Consider the following 22,281-nt stretch of genomic DNA (forward strand, 5'->3'; position numbering starts at 1 on the left):
TAAAATATTTCCTCAAAATCTTCCTTCCAAGAAAAATTCCTAAAATTAACATTACATGGGGCCATTAATTCAAATTTGCTCGAGCCCCGCGACGTCATAACGCGTAACTGACACCCTGAAACCAAAACAATCAAAAATAGGAGAGAATTTTGTGTAATATCTCGGGATGGGATAAAGATTAAGAAAAAAAATTTGGCACGGTGGCTTGATTATAAGGGACATTGATGCTGTTAAATTTTGGTGATTAAAGATCGAGGGAATGGGGCTTTTGTTATTGTTTAAATTTTATATCCCTGTGTTGCTACTCACACAACCGAGACCAGACACCCTGATCTCCTTAACCACCTGTTCGGGTGCCACGAAAGTAATTAGTATACCAGTCAACCCCCCTATAACACTGTTGATAATTCCGTTTTATATGAATTCAATGTTGTACGAGTCACTTAGATTTTACAAATATGTGTGCCAGGCTGTGAATGGCTCACGTATTTGTAAAATCTAAGTGACTCGTACAACATAGAATTCATATAAAACGAAAAAATTAACAGTGTTATAGGGTATAGGGAGTCGACTGTATTGTATTAAATTATTATTATAATAAATTTATTTTAAAAAAGATATTTGAATGGCTTTTATGGAGCGTGCTATCAGATAGACTTGACCAGTCTTGTTTTCAGATGAAACACCTGTTTAAACTATCAGTTATGTTTTTTTTTTTATGTTGTCCATACTATCTTCAGCTTAATCTATAAATATTTAAATTAGATAAATTAAACTAAATGAATGTTTGAATTCATGATTCAGACATGCTTTTTAATTTCACTTTCTATTTTAAATGTTTCGATCTTGTTTTTTATTTGTAATCATCACCGGCCGGATAGCCGAGATAGTTAAGGTGTCAGCTTACCACTTTGGGGGATCCGGGATTAAATGCAGGGCCAACAACCTTCCCAGGACTTTTTCAGGAGTGGTCTCTCCATATGTTTGGCCCTGTCCCTCATCATCCGATTGTCCCATTGTTGGCTTGGCCCTTGCTACCAGGCTTCTCGAATATTAGCCTCGTTTAAAGTGTTGGCTAGTCTTACAATTCATATTGGTCGTATAAAAAGGCTTTTTTTAATGCTCCCGAAAGAGGAGAAACAGTTATAGGTAAAAAATTTCAATCAAGTATCAAATCGCTACAGTAAATTCGAAAACAACTTTGTGGCTTACGAGAGAACCGCAACCTTTGCAGTTTTTAAGTCTGGTCGTTACCCGGGTCATTCGAAAGAGCTCTTCGAGGCAATCACAATGGCGAAAGAATTTTGAAAATGTAATTCTGCTGTTGTCGAAAAACTATAGAGACATTGTATTTTTACATATTTGAATTTTTCAAAAAGCCGTGCAAAGGAAGCGGTTTCTTATCTCGAGTTGGATTCGATCTCTGTCCATTGCATATAATCGGTTGTGGCTTTATAAAACAGTGTTTAGTAAAAACGATTAAAATTTGGGAAAAACTTTGAAAGTCTCTAATACTTTACTGTATGTATATCCGGTAAAAATTCTTCCACCATTGTGATCTTTGAGTTGTGGGCACTTTATTTGCCCGGGAGCTTCACGCTAATTTATGAACATACCAGAATTTAACACTAATTTCTCGACCAGTGTAGGCAGGCTCAGTGCACTGCTTTGTCCAGGAGCCTACAACGCTATTAAGACGGTCCCGATTGTTATCGCTTGGAAGAACTCTTTCGAATGACCTCGTCTCGACCAGATTTAAAATTGCAAAGGGTTAAGTCCCATTACTTTGAAATTTTCACAAGTTGCATTCGAATACGCGCGTAGAGAGGTCGGGATTAAGGCTGACCGTGAAGAACTGGACTTCTATTATACTATTTTAGATGCGATTTTATGCGTCTCGATACTTTGTTCTTTTTAAGACCAGTGAAAAGAGCATCTCTTCTTCTTAGCAGAATTCGTGTTTCCAATCTTCATCCCATTTTCTAAAGGTAAAATGGCTTCAAAAACACGACATTTGGTATTGTGGATGATTGCTTTCCTAAAGGTTAGTAGCATGGTAGTGTGACGTATAGTGTCTGTTCGCTAAGCTATTCCTTGCGTTGGTCAATGGTACTTTTACCACCACCAATTCGGCGAATTGGAATTTTAATAGTCTTGTCGACTTGCCTTTGAAAACTACGTGTGAACGCCTACCTATTGAAGCCTCTCTTTATTTGAATACCTCAGTAATGCTTAATTTTGATTCCAGTTGTCCAATGTTCTTTCATTAATTAATGGACCTAAGAAACCAAAAAATGCACCGTATAATGTTGAAAGTCAAAAAATCAAAAAAGCCTATCGTGGGTTTGGCCAGGTCCATGATGCAAAATATCACTTCCCCTCATCATGCAACGGTAGTATTTTGCATGAGAAGTCCATATTATGTTATAGTGTAGTTTTCACTTTTTTCTCGGTATCATCATCGTTCTTACATTAAAAATGGAGGTTGTGAGATTATGATACAAATCAAACTTTCTAGGAGTGGTCAGCATTATTTGTGCGGCAATGCAATGAGTATATCTCAACAAATAGCAGAAGTCTTGTATACTTTTTTATTCATTCTGCATTGAAAAAAATTAACCACGTAAGTGAACGTCAAAATTGTATGAAAGCAAGGAAGTATACAGTGGTTCGAGTTCATTGGCTGACTTAAAATTTTCAGCCCGTCACTGGATTGTACAAAACATTTACCAGGATTCAATTGATTTTGAATTTTTATCTGCAATCGAATCAAAAATTTCTAAACAAGATAACATTTTATAAAGCAATTCTTGCTCGGGAAAGGTTGACATCACCGCCTAAAAAGCATGTCTTCAGTACCTTTTCAAAATTTCAAAGCAAGCAATAAGCAGAATCAACGGAAGTGTGTGACGCCATTATGGAAACACTGAAAAACTACATTCAGATGGAATGATAAATTCATTAATTTATCTTTTCTTTAAGCTATAAAAAAAAACTGGTCCATGCTCTACATATAAGAAAAGGCTCTCCTAGATATGCTGAGACACAACACTTTAAAACCATTATTATTTAACATTCACAATATAGTTTGAAGTGCTTTTCTGGTAAGTAAATTAAAAGAGTTATAAAACGTCAGTAAAAACTACAGGAAGTCCCTCAAAGAAGCTCGTTCACTAGTGAGATGTCCATCCGCTGAGGGACCTTCCTACAGAGGGTGGCAAGTTATGGGTGTAATTTGAAACATTATTATTTTTTTTATTTAATGTACTTTGCTTGCTTGACTGCAGATGAAAATATTGATTTAAAGTAACAGTTTCCATCTTATCATTAAATCCTTTTAACCTTGATAAAAAAATTTACAAAGAATCAAATACACTATTCAATTCCCTCATCACTTGACTCAACAATTTTATTTTTCACAAATGCAAGCAGCATAGTCCTTGAATTGGTTCCTTCTCTCTGAGAATTAATTACTTTTTAACCTAAATTTTCACACATATTTTAAACTTTGTTATAACTCAAATACTAATTTAAGATTAAAAGTGTAGAAAACTGCTGTACATTCTCATTTGCCCTTTGGGAAAAGATAGCAAAAGTTGTTCATTGTCAATGCACTTTGTGATAAGGTATGAACAGTTGAAGATAAAAATTTAAGCATTTCTTTCTTGCAAGAGCAATACTTCTGGGCACATACTCCATGCAGAAGAGAGGCATTTCAAATGTAAATAGCAGATCAGTTGGCAATTTTAAGGGTTCTACAAGCTGCCAAAAATCGATTTCATTACAGCTTGAACCTGTAATCATGTCTGTTTAGGTGTGACATGTGAAGGAAAGAGTAATAATTCTGTAATAAAGTTTACACACACCGTTGTATTAGTCAGATTTTGAGGTACCGCACCATTCGTCTGCCTCTTAAAACAGCATTAATCGACTGTGATGTCGAACAAGCATCTCAAACTATAATTTATAAAAACAAGATTCATACTAGACATTGTAATTTGCAGATAATGAAAGGATTGTCTTTAATGAGAAAGATCAGTTCACCAGCCTTAACTGGCATTGTAAACAAGGCATTTCTAAAAGAAACAGATAAAAAACACAATTCAATTCCCAAATTTATGAAATCTTACAGAAAACTTGATAATGTTGATTTGGATATCTTTTCTGATTGTAGTATTGAAACTAAAGAATTCATATAGTCAGTTAACTGAAATGTATATATTTAAAACTAGTTTTCAGCAGTTTCATTGGAACTAACAAAATTACTATCATCATCATGCAAACCCATTTCAACCATTTATCTCAGTTGGAGTGACTTTTGGGACATTCTATATTACCTTTTATGCAAGCTATTTGTGTTAAATAAACATAGCATCGACACCCTTGACAAAACATTTTAATTTAGCATCCTTTACAACGCATTCAAACCCAATTTTGCATTTTTTTTTTAAAGATTTTTATACATATGCGCACACATACTATCTTAATTTACTTACATCAGTTATCAGAAGGAAACAATTGCAAAGTTTATTATTATTATTATTTTTTTTTCTTATTATTATTATTATCATTTGTTTTTTTGACATTAAAGTAACAATCTGAAAGTACAAAACGAAAAAAGGAGCAAAGTAACTGACTAAATTAATTTTGTTTCTGTATATCGATCATTATAGAAAATAAAATGCCAATTCGAATAATTAAAGTTGAGCGCGCGCGCACACATGCAAAGAGCGATATTTTTCGTTAGTTTTCATTCTTGACATATGACAATTGTTCTAAAAACGATAATTCTTAGCAATACAACAAACAGAATTTGATTTTTTTTTTTTTTTGTTTTCCATACATACTACAGTAATTTAAGGCAGCAAATTTTATGAGTTCAAGTTATCTATAGGGTAATCATTCCTATAGATCATAACAAGTGGATTGTGAAATAAGACCAATCATCCCTTGCTGATCTGGTATAAAATAAAAATGACTGATGACTTCAAAGATAATAGAAAAATCACATTGTTTGTTTGTTTATTTATTATTATTATTTTTTTTTTTTTTGCCTTTTTTTTTTGTTTTTGGATTATTTGTCTAATTTGCAAAGGGGTAGGATTTCTTTAACATTCTTGCAAATCGACGATCCTGTAGGAAACTATTTGTTCTAAGTTTTAAACTAACCTGTGCAACTATCGTGACAAGTACAAATCCACTATATCTTCAAATAAAGTGCTTATCTGATTGATTTTTATTTATTTACTTATTTTTATTTTCGTCTTAAGTCTATATCGTCAATCTTTACGAGAGAGAGAGAGACTAGTTTAAGAAAAAAATGAGCTGTTTTGGCTGCTGCTTGATTGTACTTGGAATATTCTTAAGATCCTTTTGAGTGTAGAAACATTTTGTTGCACGAAAAGGAACAAATTGATTTTCCAAGAGTTCACTCCATATGTCCAAAACTATGTAAAATTCGACAGCACAAGTAAGTTAAATAGCAAAGATTAGTTTCCTCTTCGAAGTTGCTCGGTAACTGATACAAGGTATATGTTTATTTTACGAACTCCATAAATGTCTCTTTTTTTTTTTATATTTTTCAATGTCTGGATGAAAAACAAAACAAGGAAAAAAATTTTTAAAATAATAATTATTATAATTAATAATCGATCACACGTCACTATTGTCATTCTCGAACTAGATCAGAGTTCAAAAATTGTCCAACACTCTCTAGGCAACAAATAAATCAACATTTTCACTTTTAGCTGTTTAACCTCAATATCATTCAACACAACAGTCATATTGGGAGATTTGAGGAACGACAGCTGGGAGTGTCCTGTGTTCATTTTGAGACAAATATGATAATTGGAAGAAAACAATTGATTTAGATTAAAGGAATCATCATTCCTCTTTCGATAGCCCGTCCACGTGATTGGTGGTGGGAGTTTCGGGAGAACTTGCGACTTTATCGGTTTCGTCCTTTTCTACCGAAGAGGGCTGAATTTGGAAAGCAGAGGCATTTGTGAAGAGTTCGTGACACTTATTCATGTATTTCCTAATTTCTTCGTCGGTACAATTACCGAGATCGCCTCTCCTTAGCGAATTTAACACTTCGGTACATACCTGTAATTCAAAGAATACTCCAGTTTAGTATAATTCAGATAAATTTAATTGGCAGTTTGTTAAGAATTCTAAACACAAATAAAACTGCAAGATTTAAATTCTTTTCCAACTATAAGATGGATATAAATATGTAAACTAACTACAAAATTTGGGGAATTAAAATTGTTTTTCTTGATAACATATGCGTCGTAAAGTAATATTAATATAATATTAAAGTTATAATTAAATTAACATTAAACTCCTTTCCAAAATAAACAACAAATCCCCATTCTTTGAATCTAATTAATTTCCGGAAAATTGCCTTATGTTGTAGCAGAATAAACTAGTTTTACACGTGTTCAATGTCATAAAACGATATTGCATTCCAGGAAATATAGTTTCAAACTATATCATAATAAACAAGAGTTGCATTTCTGTTGGCCATCTTTAAGTACGACAGCTTAAAATGCATAAAAATTGTGAAAGAAAGGAGTGTTAGAGTGAGCAGCTGTAAAACAGAGGAATTTAGTATACTTCAACTAGTGAAAACAGATATTCTGATCGATTTTAAAAAGTATTTTTAATTTATCTTGTGATGTGGATAATTAACAAGTACAGTATATTAGAATATTTTTTACTTTGTAGGACATTTTATACAAATAAATTCAAAAATTGACAATTATTATATTCTCTTACCTTTATTCCGACAGATTCCATTTGATTGTTTAAGTTTGTTGCTAATTTCACAGCTTTTTCTTGAGATGAGTTATCAAGAAAATATAACATTCTTGCTCCTAATAAATAAATAAATATATAAATAATTAGTGAAGTATGATTGTGATTTAAAATATATTTTAACTCTGATTGTACATGAACATTTTCATGTAAAATTTATCTTACAGAAATACTACTAAGTAAACATCAAATTTGATTTAACTATCAACAAATAATCGAGTAAAACAATCTCTGTCAGTTATTTTCAGCCAAGAAATATAAATAATTAAACAAGTGGATTTGAATCTATAGATGCAGGGCTCAAGAAAACACTGAGCTATGTAGCCAGGTTCAGTTTTTTTTTTTTTTTTGGTCCTTTAAAATCGAAGGCATCGACAGTCTGCAATTCATACACGACTCAATTTCAGCAATCTGCAAATCTTATAACTCTGAGAACTGCAGGCATAAATAAAGATCACGTACGTTACTCAAATCCACAATACTCGTGGATCCAAATCTTGCAGGTTGTCTGGCCAACCAGCTTTGCTTTCTTATTTAGATAAATATTTTAACAAATGTAGATTAATTTAATAAAATAAATCATTTTTGTTGTACTAACAAAGTATTTTATTTTCAGTTTTCCTATCAAATGCTCCATTTGATTAATCTAAATAAAAGTCGCCATTAAATGCTAAGCTACACACAAAAGTAACCGTATTAAAGATGTTCCGTACTTGCTATTATTTTATAAACAATGTAAAGTATGTAAAAATTTTCATTATTATGCTAACGTCCCAACCTATTTATATTTATAACTCTCAATACAGAGAAATTATCGATAATTCACCTGGCAACGTCCAGCAATAACTAGTTTGGCAAGGAAGTTATTGATATACTTCACAATAAAATTGTTTTATAATCCAGTAATGTCATTATATAATACATAGTTAACATCATTCTTGCCAGATGGTGCCAATGCCCAACAATCGCTGCAATGACATTCCCGACCTAGTATATTGACAATACGTTTTGGAATTTATTTTAAATTACTTAAAACTAAACATATTTACTTTGAATAATTATTTACAGTTTATATCATAAATATTCGCTTAAGAAATGGCATTTATAAAAGCAAAAAGTTAATAACTTATAGATATTCGCGTTAATTTCGACTATCATTTAAACCGGAAAGGAAAGTGTTCGAAAATTACTAATTAATTTACTTTGTTACGAAACATTACAAAACTGTTTGCACAGACCTTCTAATATATGAGGCAAGGAATTTGCATGTTTTGTAAGAAAATCTTCGTTCAGTTGACAAGCATCTTTCTTTCCATAGATTTTTTCTATTTCCTGCTTTAGGACGGTACTGACTGGTTCGGGCAAACCTACTTTTTGCGATACTGAAAATACAATGGGCAAATTAATAATTTACAAATTACAATTACCAAAAGTCTTATCAATTAGATACTTAAACAACACGTAAGAACTAAACATTAAAACAAAAAAAAAATCATCAAACAAGATCGCTATTGTTTGGTTTTATTATTTTATTGGCAGGTTTATGGATTTATCATTGTTGTTAGTCGGAGATAAGTCTAACTTTAATTTTAAATAAATAACTTACCAAAACAAACAATTTTATCAATTAAAATAAAGAAAACAAGACTTTTTATGAATAACTAGTACTATTTAGGTGTTAGACACACGGGGAAAATCCCAGCCCTTTAGACAGGCACAACCAACTACCAGCATTTGGTGGTTTTACTTACTTGGCCACTGGTTGACATTAGGTCCTTAATAGTGATTAAATTATGTGAATAAATTAGTATGTGTGTCATAAACTTAACATCAACGAATAAACAAATACAAAAGTATCAATTTCTAAAATTTAACAAATGACTGACCAACATTCAAATGCAATATAACTAGTCGCAATTTCACCCACTATGGCCAGATCCTTGATGAAATTGGCCGGCACAGACAAGAGACTGAAAATGTGTGCCCAACTTATACCATGATAAATTTCCAGAATTCAGGTTCAAAATCATTCTTTTAGAGCATCTTAGCATGTAACTATCTAACCAATTAGTTATTTAGAAAAAAATTTGGCAGTTTGTGCATTTGGTTTTACAATTGTTGTAACATTTTAGGATTTGTTTAAAATCCAACCTTCTTACAACAAAATCAAAAAGATAGTGCAAATGTTTTAGTCACAAACTAAGCACGATTCGTTCAAATTACTTTGTTCTTAAGAGGATACGGAGTAATTATTAACTTACCTCTAGCGTGGAAGCGCACTAAATTACAATGCACATTAGGATGTGTAGGATCAAGTGACCAGGCTCTTTTTATCGACTGTAACATTAATAACGGTTTATCTTTGCGATAGTATATTTCGAATGCTAACAGATGAGTTTCGAGCTTATCTGAAGCCAGGAGCTGAAGCGGCTTTAAGAACTTAATCGACTGTTCTAGCGGATCCTCCACCTGAAATAAAAAAACACAACATTTTGATTGAGTGTCATCCGTTGCCATTTCCTCATTAATACTTTTATTATCATTTATTAATCAATAATAATCATCTTGATGAATGCTAAAATTATATTAAAAATGACTAATTTTATCTGTTAAAAAAACAATTTAATTTTTATCAAACTATGTTTTTAGAATATTATACAAAACAAGCAAAAGCATTATAAAATTTTTTAAAATTATTTTACTTCATTTATTTCAGAATATAGAAAAAAAAGAAAAACATAACAATTCGTAGATTCGTTGAAATTTCAAGAGCTATTCGCAGAAGTCAAAATTACTATTTCAGGATTTCAGACTCCTCCAACAACGCACTCCACTTTGTCTTTCACAAGACGTCCGAAGTCTGCCTCTGCTCTAACATTTCACGTCAAGAAGAGAGACCAAAGCAGCTTCACGTTATCAGATATTACGGACTGCCAAACCAGAAATATTAACTTTTTTTGGATTCCGACATCTTTCAGTCGTGGATCTAAAGCGTAAGGTTTATTCCCTTAAATCCGATATGCAAGAACGGTGTGAAAAAAAACAAATATGTTTCAAAGTAGAAAAAAACAAGGAAATACTTTTTTTTACCATACAAAAAAGATGAAAAATGAAATAAAATTGATAAAGTGTTTACATTTTTGTACTTTACTAAAAAAATAAAAAGAAAACCTAAAAATTTGAAGTATGACCAAAAGCTTTTTACTATGGTAAAAAAACTGAAGTGTGTCCACGGAAGAAATAGCAACGATATTAAATTTTGGCAAAATGTCGTAGCTTATTATAAAAATGAATTTTAAAAAAATATATTTTTTAAATGAAAATTTCTCAAAAGAGTAATTTTAAAAAACAAATAAAATGACAGCTAAAGTTAATAACCTAAGTGACAATTTTTTGAATTTTTTAAGGAGTTATGAAAATATTTTCCTGTACTATATTTTACTTGAACGAACTGTAAAAAATGCAGGAATTTCATAAAATCGCATGCATGCACGTACACGAAGTTAAAGTAAATCTTAACCCGTCCGCATTCTTAATGCAAATTATATTAGACGACTCAAACAACTCCAAAAGAGCCGACGTAAAGTCTAAGTAATAGAATGGCTTAAATTCAGGAAACTGCTCTAATGTAAACTTTGAAACGAGATTGAACTCCAAGCTAAATTTTATCATTATTTAAAGTAATTTTTATAAATAAGATTAAATATAAAGCTGGCCCAGATAGAGAAGGCACTAATAAGACTATTGATCCATTTCTGAGATGAAAAGAACTCCCCAAATTTAGTGTTTTTTTTGCATTTTTATACCTTTCTGACGAGGTAGATTCTATATTTGTGACTTGCTAGATCTGATCTAAAATACTGTATTCTAAATAAACTGTTTAGAATACAAAGTCCTAAATAAAAATTTCTAGAAAAATAGTTTAAAAAATTTAAAAATAAATACACAATAAATAAATAGTTTTTTGAATATGAAAGAAAGCATTAAACTTTTATACTCTGGCTAATTTTTCGGGGATTAATTCTTCTTCTTTCACCCCGTCTATTTCTCCGTCCTGCTGCTGTCGTGACTTAATATGCTGTTCCCTTTTCTCTTGAGCGGCCGTCTGTTTCTCTTTCTCGAGTTCAGCTTTTTTCCTGGCCTTTCGCTGTTTGTTTCGTAACTTTTTCAGCTCCGAAGGTGCCATGTTCGCTGCGGAGAGATAAATATTTTTAATTATTTACAATAATGTACGATTATCAGGACAAATTAAATTTGCACGTTCGATGCATGACTCGTTTTATATTTAATTTATCATCTTGTAACTTTATTTTTTTACACCATTCACGTCATTTTACTACTCGTGGCCGTAAATTTATTATATGACCACAAGTTTTAAAGCAATGTAATCATTCGTAAACTGTGCTTTTTGAGGACGAAATCGGAAAAAGGTGCAGATTTAATCTTCTAATCCGATATAATTTCAAACATTTATCAAAACAACCGACACCATTCTGAACAGAGTCTAGTGGAGACAATTTATGGATCCACTTTATTCTTAGCAGAAAGTAATTCAATTGTTTGGCAATCCATAAATTGTCACGACGCTTCCGACATTAATGATCATAAAGGTATTTCTTTCCACATCATTAAATTAAAAATCATTTTTAGATTTCTAACCCACAAGTGGGTTACATTTCAGATAAAAGACATTTCTTACTTTAACAAAAGCTTTCAAAAGGCAACTTTTTACCTTGCAAATAAAAATTAAGACAAAATCCATCAAATTTGATCCATTCATTTACGCTTGCTTTCGGTTCCAAGAATTCTACCATGACAGCACCGACCTTTCTTTTTGTGCTACATTTAAAGATTTTAAGTAGAACTCTTCGTGAACTTTTTCAACAGAGAATGCTTTGGAAGTTTTCTTATTAGCAGCACATTCTAACTGAATAAAAAGTTTGAGACGTGTGTAACAGAAACACGGTGCAGCTTATTCCGCATCCGTTTCTCTTTAATAAAAAATCTATTAGAAATTTTTCATTTTTATCACCGTTCGAAAGACAAATGGCCCAAAAAGGAAAGAAAGGTGGTGTCGTTGGAACAGGAAGTGAATTAAAAGGGACCAAATTCAGCAGATCCAATCTTAATTTCCTAGCAACTTTTCGCTCAACAGGAACAAAGAACAAAACACCTCAATCGTTAAAATAAAATACACCAAATTCCACTCCGTATTAAAAACTGTCATTCGAGACGCGACCTTCCATTCCAAACGCGTAACTCTGCCCGCAAACCCATCATTAAACATAATCGAGTGCATGCGTCGAGCACACTTCACCTATTATTTATCGATTCGACAGAGAAGACCTATTTTCTCCAGCTGTCCGAAGCCTCCCCGAAGCAAACTAAACTCGTTTGTTGCAGTAAACGAAACGAGTACACTCGGCAACCGGCGCATCCGAGAAATTCGAATGACCGATCTACTCAATTTACGAATAATTTATTAATTTTTTTTTTTACCTTAAAATATCGCGTAAAAATCGAAAGTTTTACTCGTTATTGTGCCCATTTTCCCAACCGGCTAATTCTCAGCTTAAAAATTTCGCCCCCCCAAAGCAACCGAATTATAAATCATTTTGTTTTTTTTTTAAATTTCTTCACAGATTCCACTAACGCGCGAGCACGACGTCGTAAATTACGGAAAATCGCAGTTTCTACATCGAAGTGTCGGACACTCCGCTGAAAATCAGGTTATTTTCCTTCCCCCTTCCTCCTTTTTAATTCGTATTTTATAACCCTTTTCATTATGTAACGTCTGAACCAGATCTAATAACTCTTATTTACTTTTTAACTATTTAAAATATGCAAAACGAAAAGGCCGTTTCGAAACCGGAGAGCTAAAAACTTCGCGCGACTCTCGCCGGCGACACGGCGATAGCGAGATTTTTTTTTTAAAAGAAACGCGGCAAGCGCTCGAGATCCGATCTGGAAAAAAAAAGCGCGCGCACAAAACACGAGAAAACGAAGAAAAAGAACCCGGGCAAACCGCATTTTTAACAGATAAAAGCATTTTAATCCCGTCGCGGGAACGTCGTAGCCCAGTTTCGTCGGCGACGGCAGAGCTCGTTCTCGCGAGGTTTTTACGATTTCAATTACAATGCGCGAGCTCCACCCTTCCTCTACACGGATCGAGACTTTTTATTCTTCTCCCCTCTGAACTAGATACACTAGACGCTAAATTACGTATTTTTCTACGTAATAATACGAGCGAAAATGCCCACAAAAGAAAAAAAAACACGCGCAGATTACACTTCCCGCTTACAACTTTCCATTCGTTGCGGACAAAAAGTTAACTAGAATACAAAACACACACACAAAATCCCGGTTTATCGCTTAACAATGTTATCAATTTTCACTTCCCGATACGGAAAACCGAACAATTTACGCCACACAATCGAGGAAAACCACTTAGTTTTGCCATAAAATTAACGACGCTCTGTGACGAAACAATGGGCTATTTGTAAATCCCGTCCGGGGTATTCACAGAGGATTATTTTTTTCCCCCGAAGGTGAAAGTGTGTCCGAACGTATATTACGAATTTTTTCGAGAAAAGAGGACACGCATCGCGCCGTAAAAATAAGTAGGTGGTAGTCACGTCGCTTCCATTGTTTAAACAAGGGAGATTCCACCGGGATCAAGACGGGTCGTGGGAGAATATACGACCTCAGCCAACAGTTACATCACACGAAAGTAGGACGCAGGAATGAGAAAAATGAAGAGATGCCGAAAGTCTACTCTTCCTTTTTTCCCCCACTTAAGACGTTGGATTTATAATAAAAAAAAAAAAAGGTGCCACGCACCCGATACGATTTGCGGAGGAAGAACGAAACCTTGACTTTCCTCGAATGAGTGGGGAATATTGTTTCTTGACCTTAATACGAAGAATTTCCCTTTAAGAATTTCGCGCCCGAATCCGATTTTCACTAAATTTCGCGTGTTGACGTATAGAAAACTGGCACGCGAACCGTAACAGGAGCGTAAAAAGTAGAAGAATATCCGCCGTTTTCGCATAGTTTTCCGCAGATCGATGATCGAACGGCGAATGATAAGCGCGATTTTGATTTATTGTCTGGCGAGTGAGTCATCCATGACCCAATTCCAAACAAATTCTAACAAAAAAAAAAAATAAATAAATTACACTTTTAAGTAAACCGCGTGAGGTTTCGCTCGGATTTCTGCTCGCAGACTACACAAAATCGCCGTTATCTACTGGAAAGAACCGAATTGTGTGTCACCCGGTTCCTTTTTTTTTTCCAGCTTTCGAGATGTGGAATTTAGTTCCAGTAGGTCACGGTGGCTTTTAAAACCGATAAACTTGTAACAGGGTGTAGCCGCCAGTCGTACATATTGTTAGGCAGAAATATGTCAGCATAATCTAAAACCCTCTTCTGCGGCACCTCCGGAATAAAAAAAACAAGAACGAGAAGCCACGGACGAGGAGAGACAAGCCAGTTTCTTCGACAATTTTCAATTGGAAGGATTTTCGGGAGGGAAGAGCCAGGAGATTCCTCCAATAGGCACGGACATTGCATATCGCACGCGGCGCGTACACGCTCGAGTAACATAAGCGACGACCCAGTTTTCCCTCTCCTTTCACGGCGCAGTCCAATCAGAAGCGGCACGGAAGATCGCAAACCTCTGACCTCGGGACCTCCACACGACCGGTAAGAGCCATATCGTCGGTATTAAACACATGCAACACGTAACCAGTTCTAGCGTAACCGCCAATCGAAATGGAAAGTTGTGAACGGTAAACCGATCCCGACAGCGAGATGAAGCTGTAAAAACGACAGCGAGAGCGAGATCCTCAGCCCATCGTCGTCATGGCAAAGGTAAGTGAACCACCATTCCTTAAAATTAGTGAGAGCCGGCATTGTTAATTCATTTACTCGTTTTCCCCCCTTCTTCTTTTGCCTCCTTTCTTATAACGGAGTTTTCGAGATCCGGTTTCGTTTCGAAGCGTTTTAACGAGGTTTTGATGGACGATCGAACGGGTAGATCATCGGCGGCTCCGTTTCCTCGTGTGGAAATCGGTGTCACTTACCCACAGAGAAGTTGTTATAAAAAACGTAAGAGCCTTCAGAAAATCCGAATATTTCGTGAGATTTCTGGCTTGGCCGCTCTTCTATTCGACCGTGGGGAGGGGAAGAAATCAGACGAAACTTGACACGGGTTTCGAATTTTAATTGTTCAGAAGTCCGATGACGGTAACGAGAACACGCAGCGACGACGACGGCGCTCTCTCGCAAGCGTGACGCGACGGAATCGACGACGCGACAGTTAAACGCAAAGCGCGTAACAATTGCAAACCCGCAGCGAGAGAGGTAAAAACGCACGGGACGGATAAATCGTAACACGACCTAGGGGCAGCACGGAGAGAAAAAGTTATTTAGTACAGGAGAAACGTTGCGAAAATCGAAATTCGAAATGGAAAAAAAAAACGATTGTAGGTGAAATAAAAAACTAAAGCAGCCGCTAACTTGTCTCAGTCGCAACACTCCGACGTGACCCCGAACCGGAGGGTTGGGGTTTTTATTTATTAATATATTACTTCCGGGTCTGCTCATCACACGCGCAATTCACGTACTTCGCATACATGCATACTTAAGTAACGGCGGGACGACACCTTAATTGACATATCCGGGCGGGTTCGCACAATTAACAATTAACTAATTCTTCCGAAACAACAATAGTTCGAGGCGAGGGAATGCCGAAAAACAAAGCCAAGTATCCGAATAATTCGCCAAGAAAGAAAAGAGTGTCGTAATTATCGCATTACGTCGCGCTTAGCGATTTTTTTTACCCCTAAGTTACGCCTCCGGTTAGAACACACTCGTAACGAGATTCAATTAGAATTCCCTCCCCACACAGAACTTGGAACGACCCTTTACGCGAACACTTCCCCCCTTTCACATATTGGCCCGTTAATTTTGGAAGTGTTTAGGTTCTTCGACACCCGAATGTTCGTATCTAATGCTAAAAAATAACAGGAAGAGCCCTTCCTCCCCATCTACGAAATTGCACACGTTTATAATGGAATTTGGCTAGCGGGTGCTTTCGATCGATCTTTCCCACGGCATCTTAACGTTTAAATCCGTATAGAAGATTACATTTTCTAACAATAGGCGGAACGTATCAAATTGCATTTTAGTCGCTAACCGTGGAAAAGGATCGCTCTACTTTCCGCATCCGCAATTTCGCACGCTTCATCGACAGGTTTTCGGAACGGGGGAGGGGGAACGTAAACACATTATCTTCCCAGTGATACGGTTATACAACCGCACGTTCTCGCGGAGCATTACTTTCGAACACGCCCACTCGTATGTATGCAATTAAACAGACACTACCGAAATGTAAACGGTGTGACGAGGGGTTTTACGACCTCGCCTAGAAAGTGCACGAGCAAAGGGCGAGTTTTCCAGTCGTGTCGTCACGACCGATTAGAGAAAATCCTCGCGTATCGCTTACGTCCTCGACCTTACGGAGACGCGTCACGTTCGTACTTAAAAATCCCTCATAAAATAGTTTCTCTCGTGACGTTCGTCTCCTCGCGGATCACCACCCGTTTACGTTTCGCCTTCGCTTTTACCACGCGCAGAGCGCTACATAGAGCTTCGGAAAACAGATACGTTTTACGTAGCAGCAGCGGTGGCGCGATCGACGACACACCAGTTAAATACAGAGCACGCGACAATCGCACTCCCGCGCGTTTCTGCGACGCGGCGCAAGCTTATCGTGTTTCTACAAGGTGCAATCTAGACAAGGAATTAAGTCCTTCTGAAAATTTTACGCACGCTGCAAATTATCGGCATGTAACCGGTACATACATTTAGTTCTTTACAAAACAAACAATACTAGGTCATACAATACAAAAAAAAACCAACTGTATAAAGTACGAAAAGAATTAATTTCTCTGGAGAATTCTACAATTATTGTTATTTTCGACCCTAGATTTATCTTACAACCCGTGACAATTAATAAAACAAAATACGGATCGTCACACCGAAGACGAACGACCTTTGAATAAACAATTTGGCATTGTCCGGGAAACAGGCACTTCCAGTATTTAAATACGTCATCGATCGAGTGCGTGTCGATCGAGGCCGGTGTTCTATTCAAATTAAGACAATGCCCGAAATTTTCGGCGGCGATACGTCACTTCGGCGCCTGCGGTTACGCCGCCACGCGACTCCACGCGCCGTTTCGCCACTCCACCGTTTGCGACGCGATCCCGTCGCGTCGCGCGGAAAGACGGAAGAAGAGCCGAAGATTGCACCTCGTTAGCTCCGGTACGTCACGAAGAGAAAATTCGACCCCCATTTCCGCAACGAGGTTGTTTGTATTGCTCAACCGGCAGACGAGTTATTAACAATTTAAGTCACGAAATCCCACCGAAAGAAAGGCCATTTCTATATTTAAAAATTCTTCGCACGCACAGCGAAAGATGATTAGGGCGAGCAGAGATCATCCCCCCCTTCTTTGCCTCCAATACTTAATTTTTTAAGAAATAATCTAGTTAATTTCTTTTCTTAGCCATCGATTTAAAGCATGGATCGGATCCTCCGATTTGCGAATCTTTGTGGTCACCTCCTCCACTTCCACCAGAAAATTGCGCATTCTATCCGCGTAATTACTTCGATTCTCCCACCTTTTATGCATTCTAACAAAGATTTCTTCTTCTTCGTTCAAGTTTAAACATTTTTTTAAGCGGTGAATTTCTCTCGCCTTATCGACACTTCCATTAAATTCCGCAAGGTTAAATCTCCGTTACTCGGATCGGTCCGGACAGAACGTCACTTTCCTTGCCCATTTTTTACAAAATTAAATAATTACATTCTTTTTGTTTTTAATAACTCGTCGCCGAGAGAATTTTCCTACATTCGCGACGTCGCCGGCGATTTTTTAGGAGCGTTTTTTCGTCCCCCGCGGTCAGCCAGCCTAAAAGTGTATTTCACGCTCGATGGAATTGTTCCCAGAATCCTCCGAAAGCCGGCTTTGCCGACCTCTTAATCTTAACCCGGGTAGAAGACCGTGACGTCATTCGAGAGTTCACAACCTCGGATTTGGGAAATAGACTTCCTCCCCTCCGTAATTGCGCGCGGCGAGTGTGCGAATGGCGTTTAATCGCCGCCGTTTTCGTAGTCGAGTTCCTCCGTTTTGGTGTGGGTAAATGGAACGCCAGTGTGGCAATCATGCGCCCGGACGAAATTAAATTATGGTAAACGCAAAGACCTTGGGTGGATAAATGGTTTCGGGTCATTTTTCGAAGCGCGCCGTACCCGATAATTTAAACTTCTGACAAATTTATGGGCATCGAGAATCTCGCAACGCCCCAGAAGCTCGTTTAACCAGAGACAGCTGGTCCAAAAACCACCGTTTTGGGTAAAACCGAGTCGAATTTTTGGGTTCCCGAACAATAGAATGCCATCATTTCGGGCCGCAAGCCGAAGGAGGGCCGAAAATTTAATTAAAGCATCCTCCACCCCGGTCGGATCTACGGGACCCGACCAGGGTGGAGGATGGCGCACACAAATGGCTTCGTAAAATGAAATTGCTAAATTAGCCAAGCAGATCTCACGAAGAAATTAAGCATTCGTGGTTAAGCCATTAGAAAAATTAAAGGGGAAGGAGGCACCGAGATAAAGCGATAGCAAAGATCCTCGAAGCGTTTACGTTCTACTCACGTTCCCGAGAAATTATTTAAAAAATTGCCACGTATTATTAGCGTTCCGGAAGAATTTTAACTGGAACGGTGACGGCATCGGGACAGAACGATCGTCGTAATTGCAGTTGTACCTTATTTATTGCCAGATAAACACACAAACGCGGAGATGAACCCGTGAAAGATAATCCAGTCGAAATGGATGACGTCACAATTTAATTCCCCTAACAACAGGTGAACGTCGATGAATTTTCTTCGGGCGTGTTTTTAACAGGGAATCCGTTCCTCCGAAAGCGCGAGAGCCGCGAGAATTTCGAAAACGTAGTTTTGAAATATCCACTTAAATCTCGTTTAACATTTCAGGAAGGAATAAGGACCAAAGCCCTATTGATTTTGGTCGCCTTAAAACTGACCGCAGCCGGATCCTTACTACAGAACGAAACCGAAAACAAGAAGACCGAAATACAAAGCTCGGAGGATCGGATCCCCGTCAAAGACCAGAGTTTCTACTTCGCCAACGTGGGACCTCACGGATTCGAGTACCACGCGGTCCTGGATCACGACCACAACAATCCCTTCAACCTGCGCAAACAGTTCGGACCCTTCTTCGACGGCCTGCCGGGCTTCAGGCAGTTCCCCAACTTGAACGCCTTCCCGGGAATAACAGAAATTTTGGTCAAACTGACGCCCACCACCCCCAGGCCGGTGTACAGGGACGTCCAGGAGGTCGCCCCTCGGCCCACTCACCCGCCACGGGCGCGTTTCAAACCGGCGGAGGGCCCCCCGCCCGTCAACGAACTGTTCCGCCGCAAGGACGGGGTGCCCGCTCCCAAATCCCTCGCCAAAAACAAACTCCTGGCCGAGGAATACCCCAAAATCTTCAAGTTCAACGACGAAAGGATCAACATCATCGACTTCGACAGGAGCAAGAAGTACGGAAGCGATCACGCCAGTCTGAACAGGGGAGATTATCTGGATCCGGACAAGATCCTGCGTGACAAGTTCCTCATCTTGCACGGTGGAGTTTTCAAGATGGACGATTCGGGACCCGTCGAGAGGAGCGAGCCGTTAACTGGAAACCGCATCGAGTTCGAAAATCTGCCAAAACCTCATATACACTACTATTATACCTAGCAAGGACAACAGAATTCGTCACCGTTTTACCAAATATATGTATATAATTATCTCTAATTAAAGTAACCGTCAATTGATCGTTATCCATTTATTTTCGGTATAATCGTCTTAAAAACAGTGTCTTAATTTCAATTACACTTATAACAACGCGTACAACTTGCCGAGAAAGTAAATGGCTTGACAAATTTCAAAGCTGTTTATAGTCTAGGCCCCGTTTCTACTGGGCCATACGACATTCTCGAACGCGATTCTTATCCATCTTTACATACGAAGTATTAATTATACCAAATTAATTGTAAAGGAAATTGACTAGTGAAATATTAAACAAAACTGGAACTATATCCTCACTCAACAGTAATAAACTAGCAACCAATTGCTCAACTTTCCCAGCAACATTCTCATATTTTATTTAAAACTTTCTATATTTTTAACTATTATGAAATGTCAAAACCTTAGTTTTCAGGCTAGGGATGGTTTTTATAAGAAATTGTAAATGCTAATAACGACTAAAATCTTCATTAAGTCCGACCCTACTGAAGATACACACGACCCCCCCCCCATTATTTCCCCGACCACTCGACCTTAAACCACCAAAATTTAACAGCATCAATCCTCCTGATACACAAACCTCCCTGCAAAATTTCAGAAATTTTCCACAAAAAACACAGGAGTTAAGCTTCAAAGCGTGTGAACAATATCGTGCCCAATTATAAATATCCGAAGAATGGACCAAAGTTACTCTCGCCTCTGTACACTCGTTTCCTCCAAAATCGCTTATAACGTAACCTAAGATACGCGCATCGTACCGCAATTTGCCCAACCGAATCTGTCTAAAAATAAAATCGTTAAATCGCGATAATGTGGACCAAGATTACTAGCAACACACCACAGCTCAAGGAGCTGCTATACTGTGTCGATGCTCAATGTAAAACAAAAGGCTGAACGAGAACCAAATGAATTTAACCAAGTTTTATGAACCAAACTATGGATAAAGGACGAGTATTATAACACGTGCCACTGATTTAAATATCAATGGCATGTGTGATAATCCTCATCCTTCTATGTGCCTGTGGTAATTTAAAAAGTATTACAGAAACTAATTGCATAAAAAGTTATTCATGCGTGGAAAAAAAAAAACACAGTTCTTAAACTTTAATTTCAACTATTACCTCACTTCTTAGAATATTAATAGAAATAATCATTAATTCTATTGTGTTATTATGTACTGTTCTTATATTATGCTCGACCAAAGCATATTCCTTCCACTGTGATTTTCAAAGTTGCTACAGCTCGTGGCTTTGCTCTCGCTCTTCTCCTTTGAAACAGTGGCTTTGTCCCAACACAGAATTCTTCAAAAGAGTTTAAGTGAAGTCTTTTCAATAAACAAATTCAAAGTTTTCTCCCCATCTTCTGCCATAATAAAATTGTGCAGTTGAGATTATACATAAGCAGTAGCATTTGTTTCCTTTAAGAAAACACTACAGAATGTTCCATACACCGTTATACTTGAGAAAAATTTAATTTACTGGCTTAGGCAAGCTGCATGATATTTTTTAATCAGTCTGAGGAATAACTCGTTGACAGCCATCACCTAATAATGAAAAACACTCGCCACTAAACAAAACAGTCTTCCACTGTTCTGTCGTCCAGTTTTTGTGTTTGGGTGCCCAACGCAAACAATATGTTTCATATGTTTTGTTAGAAGCAGTTTATTTAATGCGGCATGAGAAACAAACCCTAATTCCGTTAAATGGCAGCTTACAGTTTTAACAGACGTCTCTTTGACAGACTTGTAATTTGTGTCAGTGTCTTTTTATTGGCCCAACACCTCCTCAAGTATGTTTATCTTCATCTGAAGTTGTGACTCTTCTTCCATGAGTTTATTTCACATTATGACTTCCAATTTACCTAAATTCCTTTATAATTTTGCTTATTCAACTTTTATTTAAATGTAAATCAGTAGAGATATTTACTCACTTCAAACAGTTTGCCTTTTATTAATAATTAAATCACAAACTTTTTGCAAAAGTTACTTCAAAAAGTGGCAAATTTTATGTGAAATTATGGGAATGAAGATAGAAATTGTCTAGTACACGATAACCAGTGGCGTGTGGTGACATTTAATGATACGGAAGCTGTGCCAGCCCTGGATAGAATCATTGGAAGTGTTATAGTAAATTTTGGTGTGTAGCATCCACCAGCTAAACTGTGAGGTTGGTGCTCTGTAAAGTGCATGCAAGAATGCCTATAATCTGGCTGCTTTACACCGTTCAAATATTTTTGCCGTGGAAGCTGTCCCGTATTTGACAATACAGTGCTTCCATTGGGAATATGTATACTGTAAGGTCTCGTTTTATGCGGTGGATACGTTCTACAGAAAAACGCATAAAAAAAGACTTTACTTGCCTTGAAAAAGTAGTGATACATTCCGTAATTTTCTAAAATCGCATAAAACCAAAACAACGAGTTAAAATTAACTTAAAACCACATAAAAAAAGTTTGCAGAAATTAAAAGAAATAGGCTGCTTAATAAATTACTTCGAATGTCTGAAAGAAATTCATATAAAAGCTTAAAATAAACTTGTATTCAAACTTAATTCAGTTTATTTTATTGAAAAGTAATATA

At 36.8% G+C, this 22,281-nt stretch overlaps 1 protein-coding gene across 1 annotated transcript in view; it reads right to left on the reverse strand.

Moving 5' to 3' along the window:
- Positions 1–4,381: 4,381 nt before the first annotated feature.
- LOC111614328 (N-alpha-acetyltransferase 15, NatA auxiliary subunit-like) overlaps positions 4,382–22,281 on the reverse strand; it is a gene marked incomplete at its 5' end in the record, with an annotated part of 41,714 nt that continues 23,814 nt past the window's right edge. Inside the window, 7 exons of the mRNA XM_023355692.1 lie at positions 4,382–6,105; positions 6,781–6,878; positions 8,058–8,201; positions 9,081–9,288; positions 10,817–11,010; positions 19,020–19,027; positions 19,123–19,171. Coding sequence (XP_023211460.1) covers positions 5,884–6,105; positions 6,781–6,878; positions 8,058–8,201; positions 9,081–9,288; positions 10,817–11,010; positions 19,020–19,027; positions 19,123–19,171 — 923 coding nt within the window. The remainder of the gene's footprint in view (positions 6,106–6,780; positions 6,879–8,057; positions 8,202–9,080; positions 9,289–10,816; positions 11,011–19,019; positions 19,028–19,122; positions 19,172–22,281) is intronic.

Source organism: Centruroides sculpturatus, unplaced genomic scaffold (genome assembly GCF_000671375.1).
Source record: "Centruroides sculpturatus isolate CEXI.00-Female unplaced genomic scaffold, Cexi_2.0 scaffold2135, whole genome shotgun sequence".
In the NCBI taxonomy this organism is placed as follows: domain Eukaryota; kingdom Metazoa; phylum Arthropoda; class Arachnida; order Scorpiones; family Buthidae; genus Centruroides; species Centruroides sculpturatus.